The 25,353-nt window shown below is 39.2% G+C and overlaps 1 protein-coding gene and 1 non-coding gene across 2 annotated transcripts; both read left to right on the top strand.

Annotated features, from left to right (window-relative positions):
- The first annotated feature begins 12,010 nt into the window (after positions 1-12,010).
- Positions 12,011-12,117, top strand: LOC130983347 (small nucleolar RNA R71). The gene has a single exon (XR_009087343.1). It is a non-coding gene; the product is annotated as a small nucleolar RNA R71 (small nucleolar RNA).
- Positions 12,118-13,172: 1,055 nt separating this feature from the next.
- On the top strand, positions 13,173-19,332 carry LOC130980937 (uncharacterized). Its single transcript, XM_057904578.1, has 2 exons — positions 13,173-13,192; positions 18,582-19,332. The coding sequence occupies exons 1-2, from the start codon at positions 13,173-13,175 to the stop codon at positions 19,330-19,332; spliced, it is 771 nt and encodes a 256-aa protein (XP_057760561.1).
- Positions 19,333-25,353: the final 6,021 nt, after the last annotated feature.

Raw genomic sequence — 25,353 nt, 5'->3', positions numbered from 1 at the left:
GAACCGACAGATGATTAGCCATGCTGTGACAGAGCATTTGGACCATTTTCACTGAGAGGATGGGATGTAGCTATCAACCAAGGGTGATGCCTCCAGACGATTAGCCGTGCAGTGACAGCGCATAGGATCATTTTCCCGAGAGGATTAAAAGTAGCCATTGATGATAGTGATGCCCTACATACAGCTTGCCATGGAAAGGAGTAAGAAGAATTGAAGGAAGAGCGAGTAGTGAAGTAGAGTTTCAAGAGGAACACAGCATCTCCATACACCTATCTGAAATTCCCACTATTAATTTACATAAGTATTTCTATCCTTTTTATTTTCTTTTTATTATTTATTTTCGAAACCATAAACCAATTTAATCTGCCTAACTGAGATTTACAAGGTGACCATAGCTTGCTTCATACCAACAATCTCTGTGGGATCGACCCTTACTCACGTAAGGTTTATTACTTGGACGACCCAGTACACTTGCTGGTTAGTTGAACGGAGTTGTGAATTCAACCGGTGCCATAATAATGATTTCATACAAGTACAAAAGAATATGGATCACAATTTCGTCCACCAAGTTTTTGGCGCCGTTGCCGGGGAACAATCAATTTCGAACAACAATTCAAACAATTGTTTCCAACCCACAATGGTGCCAAGTTTTTAATCCGGCAACACCACCAAGTTTTTGGCGCCGTTGCGGGGATTGTTCGAGTTTGGACAGCTGACGGTTCATCTTGTTGCTCAGATTAGGTAATTTTCTTTTCAAAAATCTTTTTCAAAATTTTTCTTTTCTTTTTTGTTTTTTTCCTAACATTATTTTCGAAAAAATTAATAAAAATACAAAAAAATAAGAAAATCATAAAAATCAAAAATATTTTGTGTTTCTTGTTTGAGTCTTGAGTCAATTTTTAAGTTTGGTGTCAATTGCATGCTTTTAAAATTTTTTCTTGCATTTTTCGAAAATTCCATGCATTCATAGTGTTCTTCATGATCTTCAAGATGTTCTTGGTAAGTCTTCTTGTTTGATCTTGATGTTTTCTTGTTTTGTGTCTTTTCTTGTTTTTCATGTGCATCTTTGCATTCATATTTTCCAAGCATTAAAGATTTCTAAGTTTGGTGTCTTGCATGTTTTCTTTGCATAAAAAATTTTTCAAAATTATGTTCTTGGTGTTCATCATGATCTTCAAAGTGTTCTTGGTGTTCATCTTGACATTCATAGCATTCTTGCATGCATTCATTATTTTGATCTAAAAATTTCATGCATTGAATATTTTTGTTGTTTTTCTCTCTCATAATTAAAAATTCAAAAATCAAAAAAAATATCTTTTCCTTATTTCCCTCCAAATTTTCGAAATTTTGGGTTGACTTGGTCAAAAAATTTTTAAATTAGTTGTTTCTTACTAGTCAAGTCAAAATTTCAATTTTAAAAATCTTATCTTTTCAAAACCTTTTTCAAAAATCATATCTTTTTCATTTTTTTTATTATTTTTGAAAATTTTAAAAATTATTTTTCAAAAATCTTTTTCTTAGCTTTTATATCTAATTTTCGAAAATTAGCTAACAATTAATGTGATTGGTTCAAAAATTTGAAGTTTGTTACTTTCTTGTTAAGAAAGGTTCAATCTTTAAATTCTAGAATCTTATCTTGTAGTTTCTTGTTAGTTAAGTCATTTTAAAAATTAAATCTTTTTCAAAATATCTTTTTCTCTTTTATCTTATCTTTTTATCTTATCCTTTTCAAAATTTTATATTTTTCGAAATTTGATTTCAAAATATCTTATCTAACTTCTTATCTTCTTATCTTTTTAAATTTTGATTTCAAATCTTTTTCAATCAACTAACTAACTTTTTGTTTGTCTCTTATCTTTTTCAAAACCACCTAACTACTTTTCCCTCTTCAATTTTCGAAAATATCTCCCTCTCTTTTCAAAAATTCTTTTTAATTAATTAATTGTTTTAAATTTTAATTTCAATTATATTTTATCTTTAATTTTCGAAAATTACTAACCCCTTTTTCAAAATTATTTTCGAAATCTCCCTTCTCTTTTCTTCTTCTATTTAATTATTTAATTACTAACACTTCTCTTCACCTCTCTTCATCTAAAAATCCGAATTCTTCTTCATTCTTCTACTCCCTTCTTTTTCTACTAACATAAAGGAATCTCTATACTGTGACATAGATGATTCCTCTTTCTTTTCTTGTTTTCTTCTTTTTCATATGAGCAGGAACAGGGATAAAGGCACTCTTGTTGAAATTGATCCAGGACCTGAAAGGACTTTGAAGAGAAAATTAAGAGAAGCTAAATTACAACAATCCAGAAACAACCTTTCAGAAATTTTCGAACAAGAGAAGGAGATGGCAGCCGAAAATAATAATAATGCAAGGAGAATGCTTGGTGACTTCACAAAGCCAACGTCCAAATTTGATGGAAGAAGCATCTCCATTCCTACCATTGGAGCCAACAACTTTGAGCTGAAACCTCAGCTAGTTGCCTTAATGCAACAAAACTGCAAGTTTTATAGACTTCCATCTGAAGATCCTTATCAGTTTCTAACTGAGTTCTTGCAGATCTGTGAGACTGCAAAGACGAATGGAATTGATCCTGAAGTCTACAGACTCATGCTTTTCCCTTTTGCTGTAAGAGACAGAGCTAGAATATGGTTGGATTCACAACCTAAGGATAGCCTGGACTCATGGGATAAGCTGGTCACTGCCTTCTTGGATAAATTCTTTCCTCCTCAAAAGCTGAGCAAGCTGAGAGTGGATGTTCAAACCTTCAAACAAAAAGATGGTGAATCCCTCTATGAAGCTTGGGAAAGATACAAGCAGCTGACCAAAAGATGTCCAGCTGACATGTTTTCAGAATGGACCATATTAGATATATTCTATTATGGTCTATCTGAATTTTCGAAAATGTCAATGGACCATTCTACAGGTGGATCTATTCACCTAAAGAAAACGCCTGAAGAGGCTCAAGAACTCATTGACATGGTTGCAAATAACCAGTTCATGTACACTTCTGAGAGGAATTCCGTGAACAATGGGATACCTCAGAAGAAAGGAGTTCTTGAAATTGATACTCTGAATGCCATATTGGCTCAGAACAAAGTGTTGACTCAACAGGTCAACATGATCTCTCAAAATCTGAATGGATGGCAACATGCATCCAACAGTACTAGAGAGGCAGCTTCTGAAGAAGCTTATGATCCTGAAAACCCTGCCATGGCAGAGGTTAATTACATGGGTGAACCTTATGGAAACACCTATAACTCATCATGGAGAAATCATCCAAATTTCTCATGGAAGGATCAACAAAAGTCTCAACAAGGCTTTAACAATGGTGGACGCAACAGGCTAAACAATAGCAAGCCATATCCATCATCTTCTCAGCAACAGACAGAGAACTCTGAACAAAACACCTCTAATTTAGCCAATGTAGTCTCTGATCTGTCAAAGGCCACTTTCAGTTTCATGAGTGAAACAAGATCCTCCATTAGAAATCTGGAGGCACAAGTGGGCCAGCTGAGTAAGAAAGTCATTGAAACTGCTCCCAGTATTCTCCCAAGCAATACAGAAGAGAATCCAAAAGGAGAGTGCAAGGCCATTGATGTGATCAATGTGGCCGAATGCACAAGGAAGGAGGAGGATGAAAATCCTAGTGAGGAAGACTTCCTGGGACGTCCCTCAAGCAAGAAGGAGTTTCCTCTTAAGGATCCAAAGGAATCTGAGGCTCATATAGAGACCATAGAGATTCCATTAAATCTCCTCTTGCCATTCATGAGCTCTGAAGACTATTCATCCTCTGAAGAGGATGAAGATGTGATTGGAGAGCAAGTTGCTCAATATTTAGGAGCTATCATGAAGCTGAATGCCAAGTTATTTGGTAATGAGACTTGGGAAAGTGAACCTCCCTTGCTCATTAATGAACTGGATACTTGGATTCAGAAAATTCTACCTCAAAAGAAACAAGATCCTGGCAAGTTCTTAATACCTTGTACCATAGGCACCATGATCTTTGAAAAAGCTCTGTGTGATCTGGGGTCAGGGATAAATATTATGTCACTCTCTGTAATGGAGAAGCTGGGGATCGTTGAGGTACAACCTGCCTTGTTTTCATTACAACTGGCAGACAAGTCATTGAGACAAGCCTATGGAATAGTAGAGGACGTGCTAGTAAAGGTTGAAGGCCTTTACATCCCTGCTGATTTCATAATCTTAGACACTAGGAAGGAAGAGGATGATTGCATCATCCTTGGAAGACCTTTCCTAGCCACAGCAGGAGCTGTGATAGATGTTAACAGAGGTGAATTAGTCCTTCAATTGAATGGGGACTACCTTGTGTTTAAGGCACATGGCCATCCCTCTGTGACAGAAGAGAGTAAGCATGAAGAGCTTCTCTCAGTTCAGAGTCAAGAAGAGCCCCCACAGTCAAACTCTAAGTTTGGTGTTAAGACCCCATATCCAAACTCTAAGTTTGGTGTTGGCAACTATACAACATTGACCTGATCACCTTGTGGCTCCATGAGAGCCACTGTCAAGCTATTGACATTAAAGAAGCGCTTGTTGGGAGGCAACCCAATTTTATCTATCTAATTTCTATTTTTTATTTTATTTTATTGTTATTTTGTGTTTTATTAGGTACATGATCATGAGGAGTCACGAAAAAATCATAAAAATTAAAAACAGAATCAAAAACAACAGAAGAAAAAATTCACACCCTGGAGGACGCACAGGCTGGCGTTCAACGCCAGTAAGATGCATCTAGCTGGCGTTCAACGCCAGAACAGAGTATCATTCTGGCGCTGAACGCCAGAAACAAGCAACATTCTGGCGCTGAACGCCAGGAATGTGCCCAGAGAGGAAAAGCTGGCGCTGAACGCCAGTAACAAGCATGAAACTGGCGTTCAACGCCAGAAACATGCTTTACATGGGCGTTGAATGCCCAGAATGTGTACCAATGGGTGTTTAAACGCCAGAATGGTGTGCCAAGGCATTTTACATGCCTATTTGGTGCAGGGATGGAATTCCTTGACACCTCAGGATCTGTGAACCTCACAGGATCCCCACCTACCTCGCCCTCTTTCTCTCCATTCATGGTCATCCCTTCTGTTTTTCATTCACCACCTACCTTTACAATTCAACTTCTCTTTCCCACCCAATCCCACCCATATAGCCGAATCCATCTCCCCTCACTCTCCTCCATTTTCTTCTTCTTCTTCTTCTTCTCTTCTTACTCCTCTTGCTCGAGGGCGAGCAATATTTTAAGTTTGGTGTGGTAAAAGCATAGCTTTTTTTGCTTTTCCATTACCATTAATGGCACCTAAGGCTAGAGAAACCTCAAAGGGAAGACAAAAGCCTCCACCTCTGAGTCATGGGAGATGGAAAGACTCATGTAAAGGGTTTATAGCTCAGTGGTAGAACATGTGGCTGCAAATCAAGAGATCCCTGAGATACCTCAGGGGATAAATTGTCCTCCACACAGATATTGGAAGCAACTAAGGGTAGAAACACCAAAATTACTAGGAATCATTCAACAGAAGCAAGGAAGAGACATAGAGGAGCTCAAAGAGCACCATTGGACCTTCAAGAAGGCGCCACCCTCACTCAAGTGGATTCATTCCTTGTTCTTATTTCTTTCTGCTTTTCGGTTTTTAATGTTGTGTTTATTTATGTTTTGTGTCTTTATTTCATGATCATTAGTATGTAGTAACTATGTCTTAAAGCTATGAATAAATTCCATTAATCCTTCACCTCTCTTAAAAGAAAAATGTTTTAATTCAAAAGAACAAGAAGTACATGAATTTCGAATTTATCCTTGAATTTAGTTTAATTATATTGATGTGGTGACAATACTTTTGTTTTCTGAATGAATGCTTGAACAGTGCATATGTCTTTTGATCTTGTTGTTTATGAATGTTAAAATTGTTGGCTCATGAAAGAATGATGAACAAAGAGAAATGTTATTGATGATCTGAAAAATCATGAAATTGATTCTTGAAGCAAGAAAAAGCAGTAAATGGCGAAAAAAAAAGTGGCAAAAAAAAAAATAGAAAGAAAAAGAAAAAGCAAGCAGAAAAAGCCAATAGCCCTTAAAACCAAAAGGCAAGGGTAAAAAAGATCCAAGGCTTTGAGCATCAATGGATAGGAGGGCCCAAGGAAATAAAATCCAGGCCTAAGCGGCTAAATCAAGCTGTCCCTAACCATGTGCTTGTGTCATGAAGGTCCAAGTGAAAAGCTTGAGACTGAGTGGTTAAAGTCGTGATCCAAAGCAAAAAGAGTGTGCTTAAGAGCTCTGGACACCTCTAACTGGGGACTCTATCAAAGCTGAGTCACAATCTGAAAAGGTTCACCCAGTTATGTGTCTGTGGCATTTATGTATCCGGTGGTAATACTGGAAAACAAAGTGCTTAGGGCCACAGCCAAGACTCATAAGTAGCTGTGTTCAAGAATCAACATGCTTAACTAGGAAAATCAATAACACCATCCAAAATTCTAAGTTCCTAAAGAAGCCAATCATTCAGAACTTCAAAGGAAGAAGTGAGATGCCAAAACTGTTCAGAAGCAAAAAGCTACAAGTCCCGCTCATATAATTATAATTAATATTCATTGATATTCTGGAATTTATAGTATATTCTCTTCTTTTTATCCTATTTGATTTTCAGTTGCTTGGGGACAAGCAACAATTTAAGTTTGGTGTTGTGATGAGCGGATAATTTATACGCTTTTTGGCATTGTTTTTAGGTAGTTTTTAGTAAGTTCAAGCTACTTTTAGGGATGTTTTCATTAGTTTTTATGTTAAATTCACATTTCTGTACTTTACTATGAGTTTGTGTGTTTTTCTGTAATTTCAGGTAAATTCTGGCTGAAATTGAGGGACTTGAGCAAAACTCTGAAAAAGGCTGACAAAAGGACTGCTGATGCTGTTGGAATCTGACCTCCCTGCACTCAAAATGGATTTTCTAGAGCTACAGAACTATCAACGGCTTTGGAAAGTAGACATCCAGGGCTTTCCAGCAATATATAATAGTCCATACTTCATTCGGAAATTGACGACGTAACTTGGCGTTGAACGCCAAGTACATGCTGCTGTCTGGAGTTAAACGCCAGAAAAATGTCATGATCCGGAGTTGAACGCCCAAAACACGTCATAACTCGGAGTTCAACTCCAAGAGAAGCCTCAGCTGGTGGATTGATCAAGCTCAGCCCAAGCATACACCAAGTGGGCCCCGGAAGTGGATTTATGCATCAATTACTTACTCATGTAAACCCTAGGAGCTAGTTTATTATAAATAGAACTTTTTACTATCATATTATAATCCTGGATCCTGGATTGTATTTTGAATCTGGTAATCACGTTTTGGGGGCTGGCCATTCGGCCATGCCTGAACCTTTCACTTATGTATTTTCAACGGTGGAGTTTCTGCACACCATAGATTAAGGGTGTGGAGCTCTGCTGTACCTCAAGTTTCAATACAATTACTATTACTTTTTATTCAATTCTCTCTTATTCTTATTCCAAGATATTCGTTGCACAACACTTTGATGAATGTGATGATCCGTGACACTCATCATCATTCTCACTTATGAACGTGCGTGATTGACAACCACTTTCGTTCTACCTTAGGCCGGGCGCATATCTCTTAGATTCCCCAACAGAATCTTCGTGGTATAAGCTAGATAGATGGCGGCATTCATGAGGATCCGGAAAGTCTAACCTTGTCTGTGGAATTCCGAGTAGGATCCTGGGAATCCGGAAAGTCTAACCTTGTCTGTGGTATTCCGAGTAGGATTCCGGTATTGAATGACTGTGACGAGCTTCAAACTCCTGAAGGCTGGGCGTTAGTGACAAACGCAAAAGAATCAATGGATTCTATTCCAACCTGATTGAGAACCGACAGATGATCAGTCGTGCTGTGACAGAGCATTTGGACCATTTTCACTGAGAGGATGGGATGTAGTTATCAACCAAGGGTGATGCCTCCAGACGATTAGCCGTGCAGTGACAGCGCATAGGATCATTTTCCCGAGAGGATTAAAAGTAGCCATTGATGATAGTGATGCCCTACATACAGCTTGCCATGGAAAGGAGTAAGAAGAATTGAAGGAAGAGCGAGTAGTGAAGTAGAGTTTCAAGAGGAACACAGCATCTCCATACACCTATCTGAAATTCCCACTATTAATTTACATAAGTATTTCTATCCTTTTATTTTCTTTTTATTATTTAGTTTCGAAACCATAAACCAATTTAATCTGCCTAACTGAGATTTACAAGGTGACCATAGCTTGCTTCATACCAACAATCTCTGTGGGATCGACCCTTACTCACGTAAGGTTTATTACTTGGACGACCCAGTACACTTGCTGGTTAGTTGAACGGAGTTGTGAATTCAACCGGTGCCATAATAATGATTTCATACAAGTACAAAAGAATATGGATCACAATTTCGTCCACCAATTAGCAACAGGTGCATACCAAGGGACTACCTCAGATACTGCTTGCAGGTTGTCAAAAGGAAAATTATCATCTATAGGAGTAGAATCATCCTTAATATGCTCAAGGCGACTCAGGTGGTCTGCTACTAAATTTTGATTACCACTCCTATCCTTTATTTCTAAATCAAATTCTTGTAACAGCAGTATCCAACGTAGAAGTCTTGGTTTGGACTCCTTTTTAGCTAATAAATACTTTAAAGCTGCATGGCCTGAGTACACTACTACTCTAGTACCAAGTAAATAAGCCCGGAATTTATCCGGAGCAAAAACAATAGCAAGAAGCTCTTTCTCAGTAGTAGTATAATTGGACTGGCAGTGTCTAAAGTCTTAGATGCATAAGCAATAACAAAAGGATCCTTACCTTCACGCTGAGCCAGCGCTGCTCCTACTGAATGGTTGGAAGCATCGCACATGATTTCAAACGGCTGGCTCCAGTCTGGTCCTCTCACAATTGGAGCTTGAGTCAGAGCAGTCTTCAGCTTATCAAACACTTGTTTGCAATCGTCACTGAACTCGAACTCAATATCCTTCTGCAGTAATCTGGATAAGGGAAGTACTACCTTACTAAAGTCCTTAATAAATCTCCTGTAAAAATCTGCATGGCCAAGGAACGAACGGACTTCCCTCACAGAAGAGGGGTAATGTAAACTAGAAATAACATTCACCTTTGCTGGGTCTACAGAAATGCCATTATTAGATACCACATGTCCTAATACAATCCCTTGTTTTACCATAAAATGACATTTTTCAAAATTTAATACAAGGTTTGTATTAACACATCTATCTAATACTCTAGATAATCCATCTAAGCAAAGGCTAAAAGAATCACCATAAACGCTAAAATCATCCATAAAAACTTCCATACAATCCTCAATAAGGTCAGAGAAAAGACTCATCATGCACCTTTGGAAAGTAGTTGGTACATTGCACAAGCCAAAGGGCATTCTCTTGTAAGCATAAGTCCTAAAAGGACATGTAAAAGTGGTCTTTTCCTGATCCTCAGGAGCTATATGAATCTGGAAATAACCTGTGTATCCATCTAAAAAACAATAATGTGATTTACCTGACAGGCGATCCAACATTTGATCAATGAATGGAAGTGGGTAGTGATCCTTACGGGTAGCTTGGTTGAGACGCTTGTAATCAATGCAAACTCTCCAAGCATTCTGAACTCTAGTTGCTATGAGCTCTCCATGCTTGTTCTTCACTGTAGTGACTCCAGACTTCTTGGGCACCACTTGTACTGGGCTTACCCATTCACTGTCTAAAATGGGATATATGATACATGCTTCCAATAGTCTGGTCACTTCCTTTTTGACAACTTCCAAGATGGTGGGATTCAATCTTCTTTGGGGTTGACAGACAGGTCTTGCTCCCTCTTCTAAAAATATTATGTGCTCACATACTTGAGGGTTGATGCCTACTATGTCTGCCAAACTCCACCCAATTGCCTTCTTATGCTTCCTCAGCACATCAAGTAACTGATCTTCTTGTTGAAAAGTAAGTTCCCTTGCAATATTAACTGGAAACTTCTGCTCATCTTCAAGATAAGTGTATTTGAGATGTGGAGGGAGGGGTTTCAATTCTACTTTCTGATCATGGGCAGGCTCTGGATTATCTGGAGCTTGTGAAAATGACGAAGTGCCCTCATTGTCAGTTAAGAGGGTCCCCACACTTGGACCATGTCCAGTGTGCCTCTCTTCTAACTCTTCCTTGTGAACTTCAGCTACACTTTCATCTATGACATCACACTGGAAGATAGAATGATCTTCTGGAGGGTTGTTAATGACTCCATTCAGATTGAAGATTATTATGCGGCCATCTATTTCAATGGAGTATGTTCCTGAAAAAGTATCTAATTTGAATTTTGATGTCTTCAGGAATGGTCTTCCAAGTAGGATTGATGATGGCTTATCTGAATCATTATGGGGCATCTCCAAGATATAAAAATCAATGGGAAATGTAAGCCATTTAATATTCACCAAAACATCTTCAGCAACTCCAGCCACTGTAATAATGCTTTTATCTGCTAACACAAAACGAGCTGCCGACCTTTTTAAGGGAGGGAGCCTCAAAATATCATATATAGACAAAGGAATTATACTAACACATGCTCCTAAATCATACATGCAATCATAAATCACTACACCACCAATAGTACAGCTAACTATACAAGGACCTGGATCACTACATTTTTCAGGTAATCCTCCCATTAAAGCAGATATAGAACTACCTAAAGGAATAGTTTCTAATTCATTAATTTTGTCTTTATGGATACATAAATCTTTTAGAAACTTTGCATATTTAGGTACTTGCTGAATAACATCAAAAAAAGGAACAGTTACCTTGACCTTTTTGAATATTTCTACCATTTTAGTATCGGGTTCCAGCTGCTTCCTGGGCTTCCTTGCAAGTTGTGGAAATGGAATAGGCGTAGTGTTTTCTGTAGTGTCTGCGCCTTTTGGTGCTTCCTCCTGTGGTTGACCTATTTCTTCTTCAGCTATGTCCTGTATATCCTCTTCCTCTTCAACATCTTCTATTTCTACCACCTCTTCAGCTGAGGCGTGTTCTGGTGAGCTTGGCTCCTCCTGATTCCTCTATTGCAGTGTGGTTCCAGACCTTAGGGTGATGGCATTAATGCCTCCCTTTGGATTGGGTAATGGTTGAGAGGGGATTCCAGTGGAGCTTGAAGGTTGGTTACTGGAATTTTGTGTTGCTCCAATCTGTGAGACAAGAGCTTGCAAAGTAGAGGTCAGACCATTCAGACTGGCATTAATACTATTCATGATGTTATTTTCCATGGTCTGCTGTCTTCGCTCAAAAGATTGTAGTAACTCTTCATTATGAGATAAAGAAGAATGAGTGAATTGTGAGGTCTGCTATTGATTATTCTGTGGTCCTTGGTTTTGCCTCAGGTGAGGTGCTCTGTAAGGTTGATTCTACTACCTGTTGTTGTTATTATTCCACCTCTGATTTCCCTGATTATCTCTGCCTCCTCTGTTATTGTTGTCCCTCCAATTCTGGTTAGAATTGTCCTGCCATCCATGGTTATTATTTCCACCTTGATTGTACCCTTGGTTGGGACGGTCATAGAAATTATGAGTGGATGCCACCATGTTGTCTTCTTGTTGGAGCTGCGGGCATTCATCAGTATAATGGCTATAATCAGCACAGATTCTGCAAACTCTCTGTGGGACTAGCTGTTGGTTTTGCTGTGGTGGAGGAGGTTGAGCTTGCTGAGCTTGTTGTTGATTCATTTGCATCTGCTTCATCAAGTTGGTCATCTCACATATACTCTGAGCTAGAGCCACAGTCTCTCTGTTAGAGGATACTTCTGCAACGGCTTTTGAACGGCCTTGTCTTTGCCTGTGGTTCCTAGTAGATTCAACTAAATCACTGATCAATTGCCATGCCTCATCAGTGGTCTTGTACTTCTTCATAGACCCATTGATAGCACTTTCCAATGTGGTCTTATCTTGGGGCCTCATACCCTGTGTGATATAGCTGAGTAACACCATCTTATCAATTCTGTGTTGGGGGCATGCTTCCAGAAGATTATTGAAGCGCTCCCAGTATTCAAAGAGAGACTCATTGTCATCCTGAACAATGGTGGAGATATCCTTCCTCAGTTTATCAGTAACTTCAGATGGAAAGAATTTCTCCAAAAACTCCTTTCTGAGTGTATCCCAGTTGGATACATTTGCTAGAGGTTGAGTGTAGTACCACTCTCTTGCTTTTCCCTCAAGAGAAAACGGGAAAGCTTTCAGCAAAATTGAAGTTTCATCAGTACCATCACGCCTGACAGTAGAATAGGCTGCCTGGAAATCTCTCAAGTGCTTGATGGGCTCTTGAGCAGGTAAGCCATGAAACTTGGGCATCAAATTTAGCAGTGCGGTCTTTATTTTGAAATCTGTAGCTACCGCTGGATGATGCGCTTGAAATGGTTGCATCGTAAAATCAGGAGCTCCTTCCTCTTGGATGGTAACTCTCCTAGCTGCCATGTCTTCTGCACGTAAAACAACCGAATCAGTAGAACGGGGGCTGGTTTCTTCCTCAACTGACGGTTCAGATTCGTCCTCAGAGAGGACTAACCGACGCTTAGCTCGCCTTATTCGTGAAATAGTCCTTTCAATTTCAGGATCGAATATTAGCAAGTTGGGGTCAGGTAGTGAACGCGTCATTTGACGAAAGAAATACGCAGCTCATACTAAAAACAATAAAATAAAATGAAAATAAATAAATTCTAATTAATAACTTTAGCACTCTATTGCAACTCCCCGGCAACGGCGCCAAAAATTGATGGAGCACAGAAAGTGGTGAATTAAAAATTATTAAATTAATTACGTTGCCAGTATAGTTCTTAACTCACCGAAAATCTGCCTATCAATTTAGAAATATGTCACAGAGAATTTAAATTAAAAATTACTGGGAGTTTAAGTCCTAGGTCGTCTCCCAACGAGTTGCAGGAAAGTGTGCTATTTTATTAATTAGATGTTTCCAAAAAGTTGAGTTAAGTAGATGGAAAATTAAATTGAGGAAATTTGAATAATATAAATAAAAGCCTTGACTGGGCGTTGATTAGTTGGAATCTCTATTATTGATGGAGTGATTTTAGGATTAATTTATAATTAATGGTTGTTCTGTTTAGTTATCCTTTACTAGGTAAAGGAAAGTCAAACAAGTTGAAATGATAGATCTGTTCACGAGGTGCAACCCACTTAGTTCAAAGGGATTGGTGTTAGTGACAAGATAGCAATCCAACAGTTAACCCAATTACAAATTCTCTTTCAATCCTTCCAACTCAAGAGTTCCTTTCAATCAACTCCCCATCAAGTGAGGGGAACTACTTGCTCATTGTAAATAATAAATCCATAACATATGAAAGGGAATTAAAAGAAGACATGATTATTGGAAGGTAAAATGGATTAAAATGAAAGAAATAATTCTTGTATTAAATAATCATAAAAGTATTCAAATGACAAAATTGAACAAAGCAAAGAACATGGAAGAAATAAACCAAGTTAAGAGAACAAACTAGAATGACGAAGTCTTGATGAGGAAATAACTCTTCTCAATGTTCCAATGCTAAGACCAATTGAAAATTAAATTCTAAAACCTAAAGAGAAAAACCTAGAGGATGAGTGAAAACTAGATCTAAAACTGAAAACTGTGTAGAATGAATGTTGTCTTCTGTTTCTGCATGTTCTCTGGCTCTAGTCTGCTGTTCCGGGCCAAAAACTGGGTCGAAATTAGGTCCAAAATTGCCCCCAGCGAATTCTACAGATTATGCAGATCGCACATGTCACGTGATCGCGTCACCCATGCGGACGCGTCACTTGCGCTTTTCCATGCCACGCGTCCGCGTCGTCCACACTACCGTGTCGCTTGAGCTTTTCCAATCCGCGCGGCCGCGTGAGCCATGCGGCCGCGTCACTGCGATTTGCTCCCCTTCGCGCGGTCGCGTGAGCCATGCGACCGCGTCACTTCTCGCTGGTTATCTCCTCAAATTCTTGTGTTCCTTCCATTTTTGCCAGCTTCTTTTCCAATCTACCATTCATTCATGCCCTGTAAAGCCTGAAACACTCAACACACAGATCACGGCATCGAATGGAATAAAGGAGAATTAAAAATACATAATTAAAGTCTCTAATAAGCAGTTTTCAACCATGTAATAAATTCAGGAAGGAAATCTAAATGCATGCTAATTTAATGAATAAGTGGGTAAGGATCATGATAAAACCACACAATTAAACACAATATAAACCATAAAATAGTGGTTTATCAATTCTCTTCACCAATCACCTCCATATCTCTTCCCCGAAAACTCCACCTACCTCACTTTCAAATTCAAACACTTTTCCCTCCCAAACCCACCCAATTCCATTTGGCCCCTTTCCCCCCACTCCTATATAAACCCCCCATCCCTCCTTCAATTTCACACATCACAAACACTACTTCTACCCCTTGGCCGAATTCACTCTCTCCTTCTATCTCTTACATTTTCTTTTTCTCCCCCTTCTTTCTTTCTTCTTTTGCTCGAGGACGAGAAAACCTTTTAAGTTTGGTGTGGTAAAAGCATTGCTTTTTGTTTTTCCATAACCATTTATGGCACCTAAGGCCGGAGAAACCTCTAGAAAGAGGAAAGGAAAGGCAAAAGCTTCCACCTTCGAGTCATGGGAGATGGAGAGATTCATCTCAAAGGTCCATCAAGACCACTTCTATGAAGTTGTGGCCAAGAAGAAGGTGATCCCTGATGTCCCTTTCATGCTCAAGAAAAATGAGTATCCGGAGATCCGACATGAAACCCAAAGAAGGGGTTGGGAAGTTCTTACCAACTCCATTCAACAAGTCAGAATCTTAATGGTTCAAGAGTTCTATGCCAATGCATGGATCACTAGGAACCATGATCAAAGTATGAACCCGAATCCAAAGAATTGGCTTACAATGGTTCGGGGGAAATACTTAGATTTCAGTCCGGAAAATGTAAGGTTGGTGTTCCACTTGCCAATGATGCAAGAAAACACATGCTCCTACACTAGAAGGGTCAACTTTGATCAAAGGTTGGACCAAGTCCTCATGGACATATGTGTGGAAGGAGCTCAATGGAAAAGAGACTCAAGAGGCAATCCGGTTCAATTGAGAAGACCGGACCTTAAGCCTGTGGCTAGAGGATGGTTAGAGTTCATCCAACGCTCCATCATTCCTACTAGCAACCGATCTGAAGTGACTGTGGATCAGGCCATCATGATCCATAGTATCATGATTGGGGAGGAAGTGGAAGTTCATGAGATCATACCTCTAGAACTCTACAAAGTGGCTGACAAGTCCTCCACTTTGGCAAGGTTAGCCTTTCCTCATCTCATTTGTCACCTATGCAATTTGGCTGGGATTGACATAGAAGGAGACATCCTCATTGAAGATGACAAGCCCATCACTAAGAAAAGGATGGAGCAAATAAGGGAGCCCACTCATGGACCTCAACAAGACCATGAGGAAATTCCTCATGAAATCCCTGAGATGCCTCAAGGGATGCATTTTCCTCCACACAACTATTGGGAGCAATTCAACACCTCTTTGGAAGGCTTGAGTTACAACATGGACCAACTAAGGGTGGAGCACCAAGAGCACTCCATCATTCTCCATGAGATTAGAGAAGATCAAAGAGCTATGAGGGAGGAGCAACAAAGGCAAGGAAGAGACATAGAGGAGCTTAGGCGTTCCATTGGATCTTCAAGAGGAAGAACTAGCTGCCATCACTAAGGTGGACCCGTTCTTTAATTTCCTTGTTCTTATTTTTTTCTGTTTTTCAAAAATTATGTTTATGTGCTATCTATGTTTGTTTCTCCATTACATGATCATTAGTGTCTAAGTGTCTATGCCTCAAAGCTATGAATAATTCCATGAATCCTTCACCTCTCTTAAATGAAAAAATATGCCTAATTACAAAAGAACAAGAAGTACTTGAATTTCAAATTTTATCTTGAAATTAGTTTAATTATTTTGATGTGGTGGCAATACTTTTTCTTTTCTGAATGAATGCTTGAATAGTGCATTTTTTTATCGTGTTGTTTATGAATGTTAAAATTGTTGGCTCTTGAAAGAATGATGAACAAAGAGAATTGTTATTGATAATCTAAAAAATCATGAAATTGATTCTTGAAGCAAGAAAAAGCAGTGAATAAGAAAGCTTGCGAAAAAAAAGTGGCGGAAATTAAAAGAAAAAGAAAAAGAAAGAGAAAGCAAGCAGAAAAAGCCAATAGCCCTTTAAAGCAAAAGGCAAGGGTAAAAAGGATCTAAGGCTTTGAGCATTAATGGATAGGAGGGCCCAAGGAAATAAAAAAAAATCCAGGCCTAAGCAGCTAAATCAAGTTGTCCCTAACCATGTGCTTGTGGCATGATGGTCCAAGTGAAAAGCTTGAGACTGAGTGGTTAAAGTCGTGATCCAAAGCAAAAGAGTGTTCTTAAGAACTCTGGACACCTCTAACTGGGGACTTTAGCAAAGCTAAGTCATAATCTGAAAAGGTTCACCCAGTTATATGTTTGTGGCATTTATGTATCCGGTGGTAATACTGGAAAACAAAGTGCTTAGGGCCACGACCAAGACTCATGAAGTAGCTGTGTTCAAGAATCAACATACTAAACTAGGAGAATCAATAACACTATTTAAATTCTGAGTTCCTATTGATGCCAATCATTCTGAACTTCAAAGAAGAAAGTGAGATGCCAAAACTGTTCAGAAGCAAAAAGCTGCTAGCCCTGCTCATCTAGTTGAGACTAAGTTTCATTGATATTGTGAGATTCATTGTATATTCTCTTCTTTTTATCCTATTTTATTTTCAGTTGCTTGGGGACAAGCAACAATTTAAGTTTGGTGTTGTGATGAGCGGATAATTTATACATTTTTTGGCATTATTTTTATATAGTTTTTAGTATATTTTATTCACTTTTTAGTATATTTTTATTAGTTTTTAAGCAAAATTCACATTTCTGGACTTTACTATGAGTTTGTGTATTTTTCTGTGATTTCAGGTATTTTCTGGCTGAAATTGAAAGACCTGAGCAAAAATCTGATTCAGAGGCTAAAAAAGGACTGCTGATGCTGTTGGATTCTGACCTCCCTGCACTCGAAATGAATGTTTTAGAGCTACAGAAGTTCAAATGGCGTGCTCTCAATTGCGTTGGAAAGTAGACATACAGGGCTTTCCAACAATATATAATAGTCCATACTTTGCTTGAGTTTTGATGACGCAAACTGGCGTTCAAATGCCAGCTCCCTGCCCTATTCTAGCGTTAAACGCCAGAAACAGGTTACAAGCTAGCGTTAAACGCCAAAAATAGGCTACAAACTGGCGTTTAACTCCAAGAGAAGTCTCTACACGTGAAAGCTTCAATGCTCAGCCCAAGCACACACCAAGTGGGCCCAGAAGTGGATTTTTGCATCATTTACTTATTTCTGTAAACTCTAGTAACTAGTCTAGTATAAATAGGAATTTTTACTATTGTATTTTCATGCTGGGATCTGTGGACGTTTAGTCCTTAGACATTGGGGGCTGGCCATTCGTCCATGCCTGGACCATCATCACTTACGTATTTTCAACGGTGGAGTTTCTACACACCATAGATTAAGGTGTGGAGCTCTGCTGTTCCTCGAGTATCAATGCAATTACTACTATTTTCTATTCAATTCTTGCTTATTTCTGTTCTAAGATATCTATTCGTACACAAGAACATGATGAATGTGATGATTATGTGACGCTCATCATCATTCTCAACCTATGAACGCGTGCCTGACAAACACTCCCGTTCTACATGCAAACAAGCTTGAATGCATATCTCTTAGCCTTCTGGTTCATGATCAGAGTCTTCGTGGTATAAGCTAGAATCAATTGGCAGCATTCTTGAGATTCGGAAAGTCTAAACCTTGTCTATGGTATTTTGAGTAGGATCTGGGATGGGATGACTGTGACGAGCTTCAAACTCGCAAGTGTTGGGCGTAGTGACAGACGCAAAAGGATCAATGGATCCTATTCCAACATGAGTGAGAACCGACAGATGATTAGCCATGCGGTGACAGTGCATTTGGACCATTTTCACTGAGAGGATGGACGGTAGCCATTGACAACGGTGATCTCCCAACATATAGCTTGCCATAGAAAGGAGTATGAAGGATTGGATGAAGACAGTAGGAAAGCAGAGATTCAGAAGGAATAACGCATCTCCATACGCTTATCTGAAATTCCCACCAGTGAATTCAATAAGTATCTCTATCTTTATTTTATGTTTACTTATCTTTTAATTATCAAAACTCCATAACCATTTAAATCCGCCTAACTGAGATTTACAAGATGACCATAGCTTGCTTCAAGCCAACAATCTCCGTGGGATCGACCCTTACTCATGTAAGGTTTATTACTTGGACGACCCAGTGTACTTGCTGGTTAGTTGTGCGCAGTTGTGAAAAAGAGTTGAGATTACAATTGTGCGTACCAAGTTGTTGGCGCCATTGAGATCACAATTTCGTGCACCAGCCAACAAGCTCCCTCCCAAGTGATACCATTCCAAATCCTAAAGAGGAATGCAAAGCTATTCAATTAAGGAGTGGAAGGATCTTGGTGAATAACAAAGAAGCCAACAAAAAGCCTATAGAGAATGACAAGAGACCAACTGAGAAAAGGGAAGCTAGCAACAAAGAAGAGGATGAAGCTGCACTTAACAAGAAGGCTCAAGAGAAGCTTAAAGAGAAGGATGACCAGCCACAAAATTCAATAAAAGGGAATCAAGTAATAGAGGAACAATCTCAAGAACAAAGGCAAGGAGTGAAGGCTCACACACCTCCGTTGCCATATCCTCAAAGGTTCAACAAGGAAACCAAGGATCAACACTACCCCAAATTCCTTGAAGTCTTCAAAAAGTTGGAGATTAACATCCCCCTGGCTGAAGCATTAGAGCAGATGCCTCTATATGCAAAGTTCTTGAAAGAGCTTATCAATAAAAAGAGAAGCTGGCATGAGAAGGAAACCATTATGCTCACTGAAGAATGCAATGCTGTGATTCAAAGGGGTATCCCACCAAAGCTCAATGATCCAGGGAGCTTTGTAGTTTCATGCACCATAGGCAAGATGACATTAGAGAAAGCTCTCTGCGATCTAGGTGCTAGTATCAATTTGATGCCCCTCTCAATGATGAGAAAGCTTGCCATCGAAGAAATCAAACCTACCAAGATGTCATTAGTGTTGGCCGATAGATCAATCAAGACACCCAATGGAGTTGTGAAAAATCGATTAGTGAAGGTTGGAGAGTTTATCTTCCCTGCAGACTTTGTGATCCTGGACACAGAAGAGGAATGAAACAACTCAATTATCTTGGGAAGACCATTTCTAGCTACAGCAAGAGCTATCATCGATGTAGAAAAGGGGGAAATGATCTTCAGGGTGCACAATAAGCAAATGGTCATCAATGTTTTCAAATCAATACAACATCCTCCTAAGCAAGAGAACTACATGAGAGTGGATATGACAGAAGGTTTGGTGGATGAAATGTTGGAAGCCAATTATCAAGAACAACAGGAAGAAGAAAGGGAAGGAGTTCAAGAGGCAATAGAAGAACAAGTAACTGAAATCTCCATAGAGGAAAAGGGGGAACAAGACAAGACAGAGGAGATACCAAAACAAGAATTGAAGCATCTACCTACTCATCTCAAATATACGTTCTTTAGAGGAGAGGAAACCCTTCCAGTAATCATCAATTTTTCCTTAAGCACAGAAGAAGAAACAAAGCTGGTTGAAATATTGAGAGCTTACAAAACAGCTTTAGGATGGACAATTGATGATATCAAAGGTATCAGCCCAGCCATCTGCATGCACAAAATTTTGCTAGAGGAAGATTCAAGACCTGTAGTACAGCCTCAAAGAAGACTTAACCCTACCATGAAGGAGGTAGTCCAAAAGGAAGTGATGAAGTTGTGGAATGCTGGAATCATATACCCAATCTCTGATAGCTCTTGGGTGAGTCCAGTACAAGTGGTGCCAAAGAAGGGAGGAATGACCGTGGTCTCTAATGAGAAAAATGAATTAATTCCTACAAGGACAGTGACTGGTTGGAGGATGTGTATAGAATATAGAAGACTGAATGAGGCCACAAGGAAAGATCATTTTCCTCTCCCCTTCATTGATCAGATGTTGGAAAGATTGACAGGCCATGCTTATTATTTCTTCCTGGACGGGTAATCCGGGTATAATCAAATAGTGGTGGACCTTAAGGACCAAGAAAAGACTTCCTTCACATGTCCATTTGGAGTTTTTGCCTACAGAAGGAAGCCTTTTGGGCTATGTAATGCCCCAGCTACCTTTCAAAGGTGTATGCTCTCCATCTTCTTAGATATGGTTGAGAAACTTTTAGAATTCTTCATGGATGACTTCTCTGCTTTTTGGTAACACTTTTGAAAACTGCCTACACCACCAAACTCTTGTATTGAAATGATGCCAAGAAACAAATTTAGTTTTAAATTGGGAAAACTGTCATTTCATGGTTGGTGCACGAAATTGTGATCATCAATGGCGCCATCAACATGGTACGCTCAATTGCAATCTCAACTCTTTATCACAACTTCGCACAACTAACCAGCAAGTGTACTAGGTCGTCCAAGTAATAAACCTTACGCGAGTAAGGGTCGATCCCATGGAGATTGTTGGTATGAAGCAAGCTATGGTCACCTTGTAAATCTTAGTCAGGCAGATTCAAATGGTTATGGATGATATACGAATAAAGCATAAAGATAGAGATACTTATGTAATTCATTGGTGAGAATTTCACATAAGCGTATGGAGATGCTTTGTCCCTTCCGTCTCTCTGCTTTCCTACTGTCTTCATCCAATCCTTCTTACTCCTTTCCATGGCAAGCTGTAAGTTGGGCATCACCATTGTCAGTGGCTACAATCCCGTCCTCTCAGTGAAAATGTTCAACGCACCCTGTCACGGCACGGCTAATCATCTGTCGGTTCTCAATCAGGTTGGAATAGAATCCATTGATTCTTTTGCGTCTGTCACTAACGCCCAGCCTTCAGGAGTTTGAAGCTCGTCACAGTCATTCAATCATTGAATCCTACTCAGAATACCACAGACAAGGTTTAGACCTTCCGGATCCTCTTGAATGCCACCATCAATTCTAGCTTATACCACGAAGATTCCGATTAAGGGATCCAAGAGATATCCACTCAATCTAAGGTAGAACGGAGGTGGTTGTCAGGCACACATTCATAGGTGAGAATGATGATGAGTGTCACGGATCATCACATTCATCAAGTTGAGGAACAAGTGATATCTTAGAACAAGAACAAGATGAATTGAATAGAAGAACAATAGTAATTGCATTAATACTCGAGGCAAAGTAGAGCCCCACACCTTAATCTATGGTGTGTAGAAACTCCACCATTGAAAATACATAAGATCAAGGTCTAGGCATGGCCGAATGGCCAGCCTCCCAATGATCTAAGAACTAGGCGTCCAAAGATGATCCTAAGATCTAAAGTGATCAAAAGATTAGAATACAATAGTAAAAGGTCCTATTTGTAGAGAGCTAGTAGTCTAGGGTTTACAGAAATGAGTAAATGACATAAAAATCCACTTCCGGGCCCACTTGGTGTGTGCTTGGGCTGAGCATTGAAGCTTTTTTGTGTAGAGACTTCTCTTGGAGTTAAACGCCAGCTTTTGTGCTAGTTTGGGCGTTTAACTCCCATTCTTGTGCCAGTTCCGGCGTTTAACACCGGGCAGTTTTGAGCTGATTTGGAACGCCGGTTTGGGCCATCAAATCTCGGGCAAAGTATGGACTATTATACATTGTTGGAAATCCCAGGATGTCTACTTTCCAACGCAATTGAGAGCACGCCAATTGGGCTTCTGTAGCTCCAGAAAATCCACTTCGAGTGCAGGGAGGTCAGAATCCAACAGCATCTACAGTCCTTTTCAGCCTCTGTATCAGATTTTTGCTCAGGTCCCTCAATTTCAGCCAGAAAATATCTAAAATCACAGAAAAACACACAAACTCATAGTAAAGTCCAGAAAATTGAATTTTAACTAAAAACTAATAAAAATATAATAAAAACTAACTAAAACATACTAAAAACATACTAAAAACAATGCCAAAAAGCGTATAAATTATCCGCTCATCAATGGTACCAGAAGGTATTGTTCTTGAGCATAAAGTTTCAATCAAGGGAATAGAAGTTGATAGAGCTAAGATAGAAGTCATTGAAAAGCTCCCTGTACCCGTCAATGTAAAAGCAGTAAGAAGTTTTCTCGGGCATACTGGGTTTTACAGAAGATTTATCAAAGATTTTTCAAAAATAGCCAAACCATTGAGCAATTTGCTAGTGGTTGAAAATCCTTTCATTTTTTGATGACAACTGCAAGCATGCCTTTGAAACTTTGAAAAGAAAACTCACTACAGCACCAATCATCACACCACCAGGATGGGGACTCCCCTTTAAGCTTATGTGTGATGCAAGTGATGTTGCAATTGGTGCTGTATTGGGACAAAAGAAAGACAAGCTACATCATGTCATATACTATGCCTGTAAGGTGCTCAACGAGGCACAAAAAAATTACACCACCACAGAGAAAGAGCTACTGGCTATTGTATATGCATTTGATAAATTTAGACAATACTTGATTGGTTCAAAAGTTATAGTATATACTGATCATGCTACTCTCAAGTACCTTATGTCTAAACAGGATGCAAAGCCCAGACTCATCAGATGGGTGCTGTTACTACAAGAATTTGACATTGAAGTGAGAGATAAGAAGGGGAGCGAGAATCAGGTGGTAGATCATTTGTCAAGAGTTCCATAAGAGGCTAATCAGGATATATCCCAACCAGCGAGCAAAAAATTCCCAGATGAACACCTTTTCCAAGTTCAGCAAGCACCTTGGTTTGCTGACATAGCAAACTACAAGGTGGGAAAGAAGATACCTCAAGAATTTTCCAAGCAACAAGTGAAAAAGCTACTCAATGAAGCAAGAAAGTTTTTGTGGGACGAACCTTTCCTATTCAAGAGATGTTCTGATGGAATGATTAGGAGGTGTGTCCCTAAAAATGAAATAAGATATATTGTGGCATTGTCATGGTTCAGCCTATGGTGGACACTTTGGACAAGAAAGAACAGCTGCTAAAATACTGCAGAGTGGATTTTATTGGCCAACCATCTTCAAGGATGCCAGAGAGTTTGTTCGCCAATGTAATGAATGCTAAAGAGTTGGAGGATTGACAAGAAGGAATGAAATGCCTCAGAACTACATCCTAGAAGTGGAGCTATTTGATCTTTGGGGCATTGATTTCATGGGCCCGTTTCCTCCTTCTTACTCTTTCAAATACATTTTGGTAGTAGTAGAGTATGTCTCAAAGTGGGTGGAAGCAATAGCCACAACCACATGTGATGCACAAATTGTCCTTCAATTCCTGAAGAAGCACATTTTCACTAGATATGGAGTGCCTAAGGGACTTGTCAGTGATGGTGGCAGTCATTTCTGTAATAAACAGATGGAGAAACTACTTCACAAATATTGGGTGGTGCATAAAGTAGCCACACCTTATCACCCACAGACCAATGGCCAAGCAGAACTTGCAAATAGGGAGTTGAAGAGGATTTTAGAAAAGACTGTGAGAGCCACCAGAAAAGATTGGGCCAGAAAGTTAGAAGATGCACTCTGGGCGTACAGAACAGCATCAAAACTCCTATTAGAAAGTCCCCTTTCCAGCTGTTATATGGAAAATGTTGTCACCTCCCTGTAGAGCTTGAGCATAAAGCTTTCTGGGCCACTAAACTCCTTAACCTTGATTCTCAAGTAGCAGGGGAGAAGAGGCTACTACAACTAAATGAGTTGGATGAGTTTAGGCTAGAAGCCTATGAAAATGCTAAGATTTACAAGGAAAAGGCTAAGAGGTGGCATGACAAGAATATCTCAAAGAAGGAGTTCAAATCAGGACAGCAAGTACTCTTATATAACTCCAGGCTCAAGGTTTTCCCTGGCAAGCTCAAATCCAAATGGACTGGTCCCTACTTGGTGACAAAGGTATTTCCTTATGAAAGCCTTGAATTGCTAGATGAAGCAACAAAGAGTCATTTCACAGCAAACAGTCACAGGGCAAAGCCTTACTTAGGAGGTCAATGGGACAAGGAAAAAGAGGTTCAGAACCTAAGCTAAGCAAGAATGAAGGATGTCAAGCTAATGACAATAAAGAAGCGCTTGTTGGGAGGCAACCCAACCTGAGGTAGTTCTCTTTTCATAGCTAGTTCAATAAAATGGCTAAGTAGATTCTCCTGTATTGCAAGGAGCTAAGTTTGGTGTTGCACACCAAAACAATTTAAAGGAGAATGAAGGATTCTAAGTTTGGTGTTCCACCAAAATTTCATTTAAAAAGCACATTCTCACTTTCTGCATAAAGAGTTGCTAGCTCCAAGCAATCAGAGAAGCTACTTAACCAGTATCTGTTTTCTAGTTTTTAGTTTTATTGCCTTTAGCAAAGACACGAGGATTTCACATATGGTTGCTTTGATGCATGAGAAACATGGCAACGGACTAAGTTTGGTGTTCACACACCAAAGTAAGTTCAAAAGCCTACAAGCAAATCTTGCACACTAACCAGTTGCCTAATGAGAAACAAGCAACTTCTATTAACTTTGCAGGAATTTAATCACTCTCTTCGAAGGGCTACACACCATCAGCTGAGAGCAAGAAGAAGAAGCCACCAAGAGGTTGTATTGTCACTTAATTCCATCAGCATTGAAGTACTCCAAATTAGAAGTTTGAATATGCCCATCTTAATAGTAATTGTTAGTTTAGTGGTTTTGCATCCTGTTAGGTTTTATTCTGCAATAAGTATGCTAGCCTAAGTATGTGTGCTTTCACTTTCACTTGATTGAATGCTTGTCTTGTCCCCTGAGTCTTTTCAATTAAATAATAGAAATGTTTGAACATGAGTTGGATTAGTTCCATTTTAGCAAAGCAACATCATAGCAAGTGGTGGCATAAATGTTTGATTGTGTGGTAGCTCACTCATAATGAATAAAAGGATGAATTGTTCCCTTTTTAAGTGAAAATTAGCTTACTGTCTATGAAGCTTAGTAAATAAAAGTCCTTGGTTGAAAGAAAAACAAATAGAAAAAAAAAGAAAAACCAAGAGTGGCAGCAAAAACAAAAGAAAGAAAGAATAAAGCTAGACACCAATAGCTTAAACCTGAGGACATATGCTTGTGGTGTCTTTGTACTAGGATCTGCTTGGATGATTAGGTTCTATGGAGTACTTTAACACTTGGTAACTTGGGTTAACTAACCCGGGATTATCAACCGAAAGTCCATTATCAAGAGCAACC

This window comes from Arachis stenosperma, chromosome 5 (assembly GCF_014773155.1).
Source record: "Arachis stenosperma cultivar V10309 chromosome 5, arast.V10309.gnm1.PFL2, whole genome shotgun sequence".
NCBI classification, from domain to species: Eukaryota; Viridiplantae; Streptophyta; class Magnoliopsida; order Fabales; family Fabaceae; genus Arachis; species Arachis stenosperma.
The sequence above is the reverse complement of the archived record's forward strand: the minus strand, read 5'-3'. Positions and strand labels throughout refer to the sequence as shown.

Coding starts and splice junctions, on each gene's coding strand:
- LOC130980937 (XM_057904578.1), top strand. CDS start 13,173: ATGATAGATCTGTTCACGAG. Junction 13,193..18,581: donor ATGATAGATCTGTTCACGAG/GTGCAACCCACT, acceptor TATTCAATTAAG/GAGTGGAAGGATCTTGGTGA.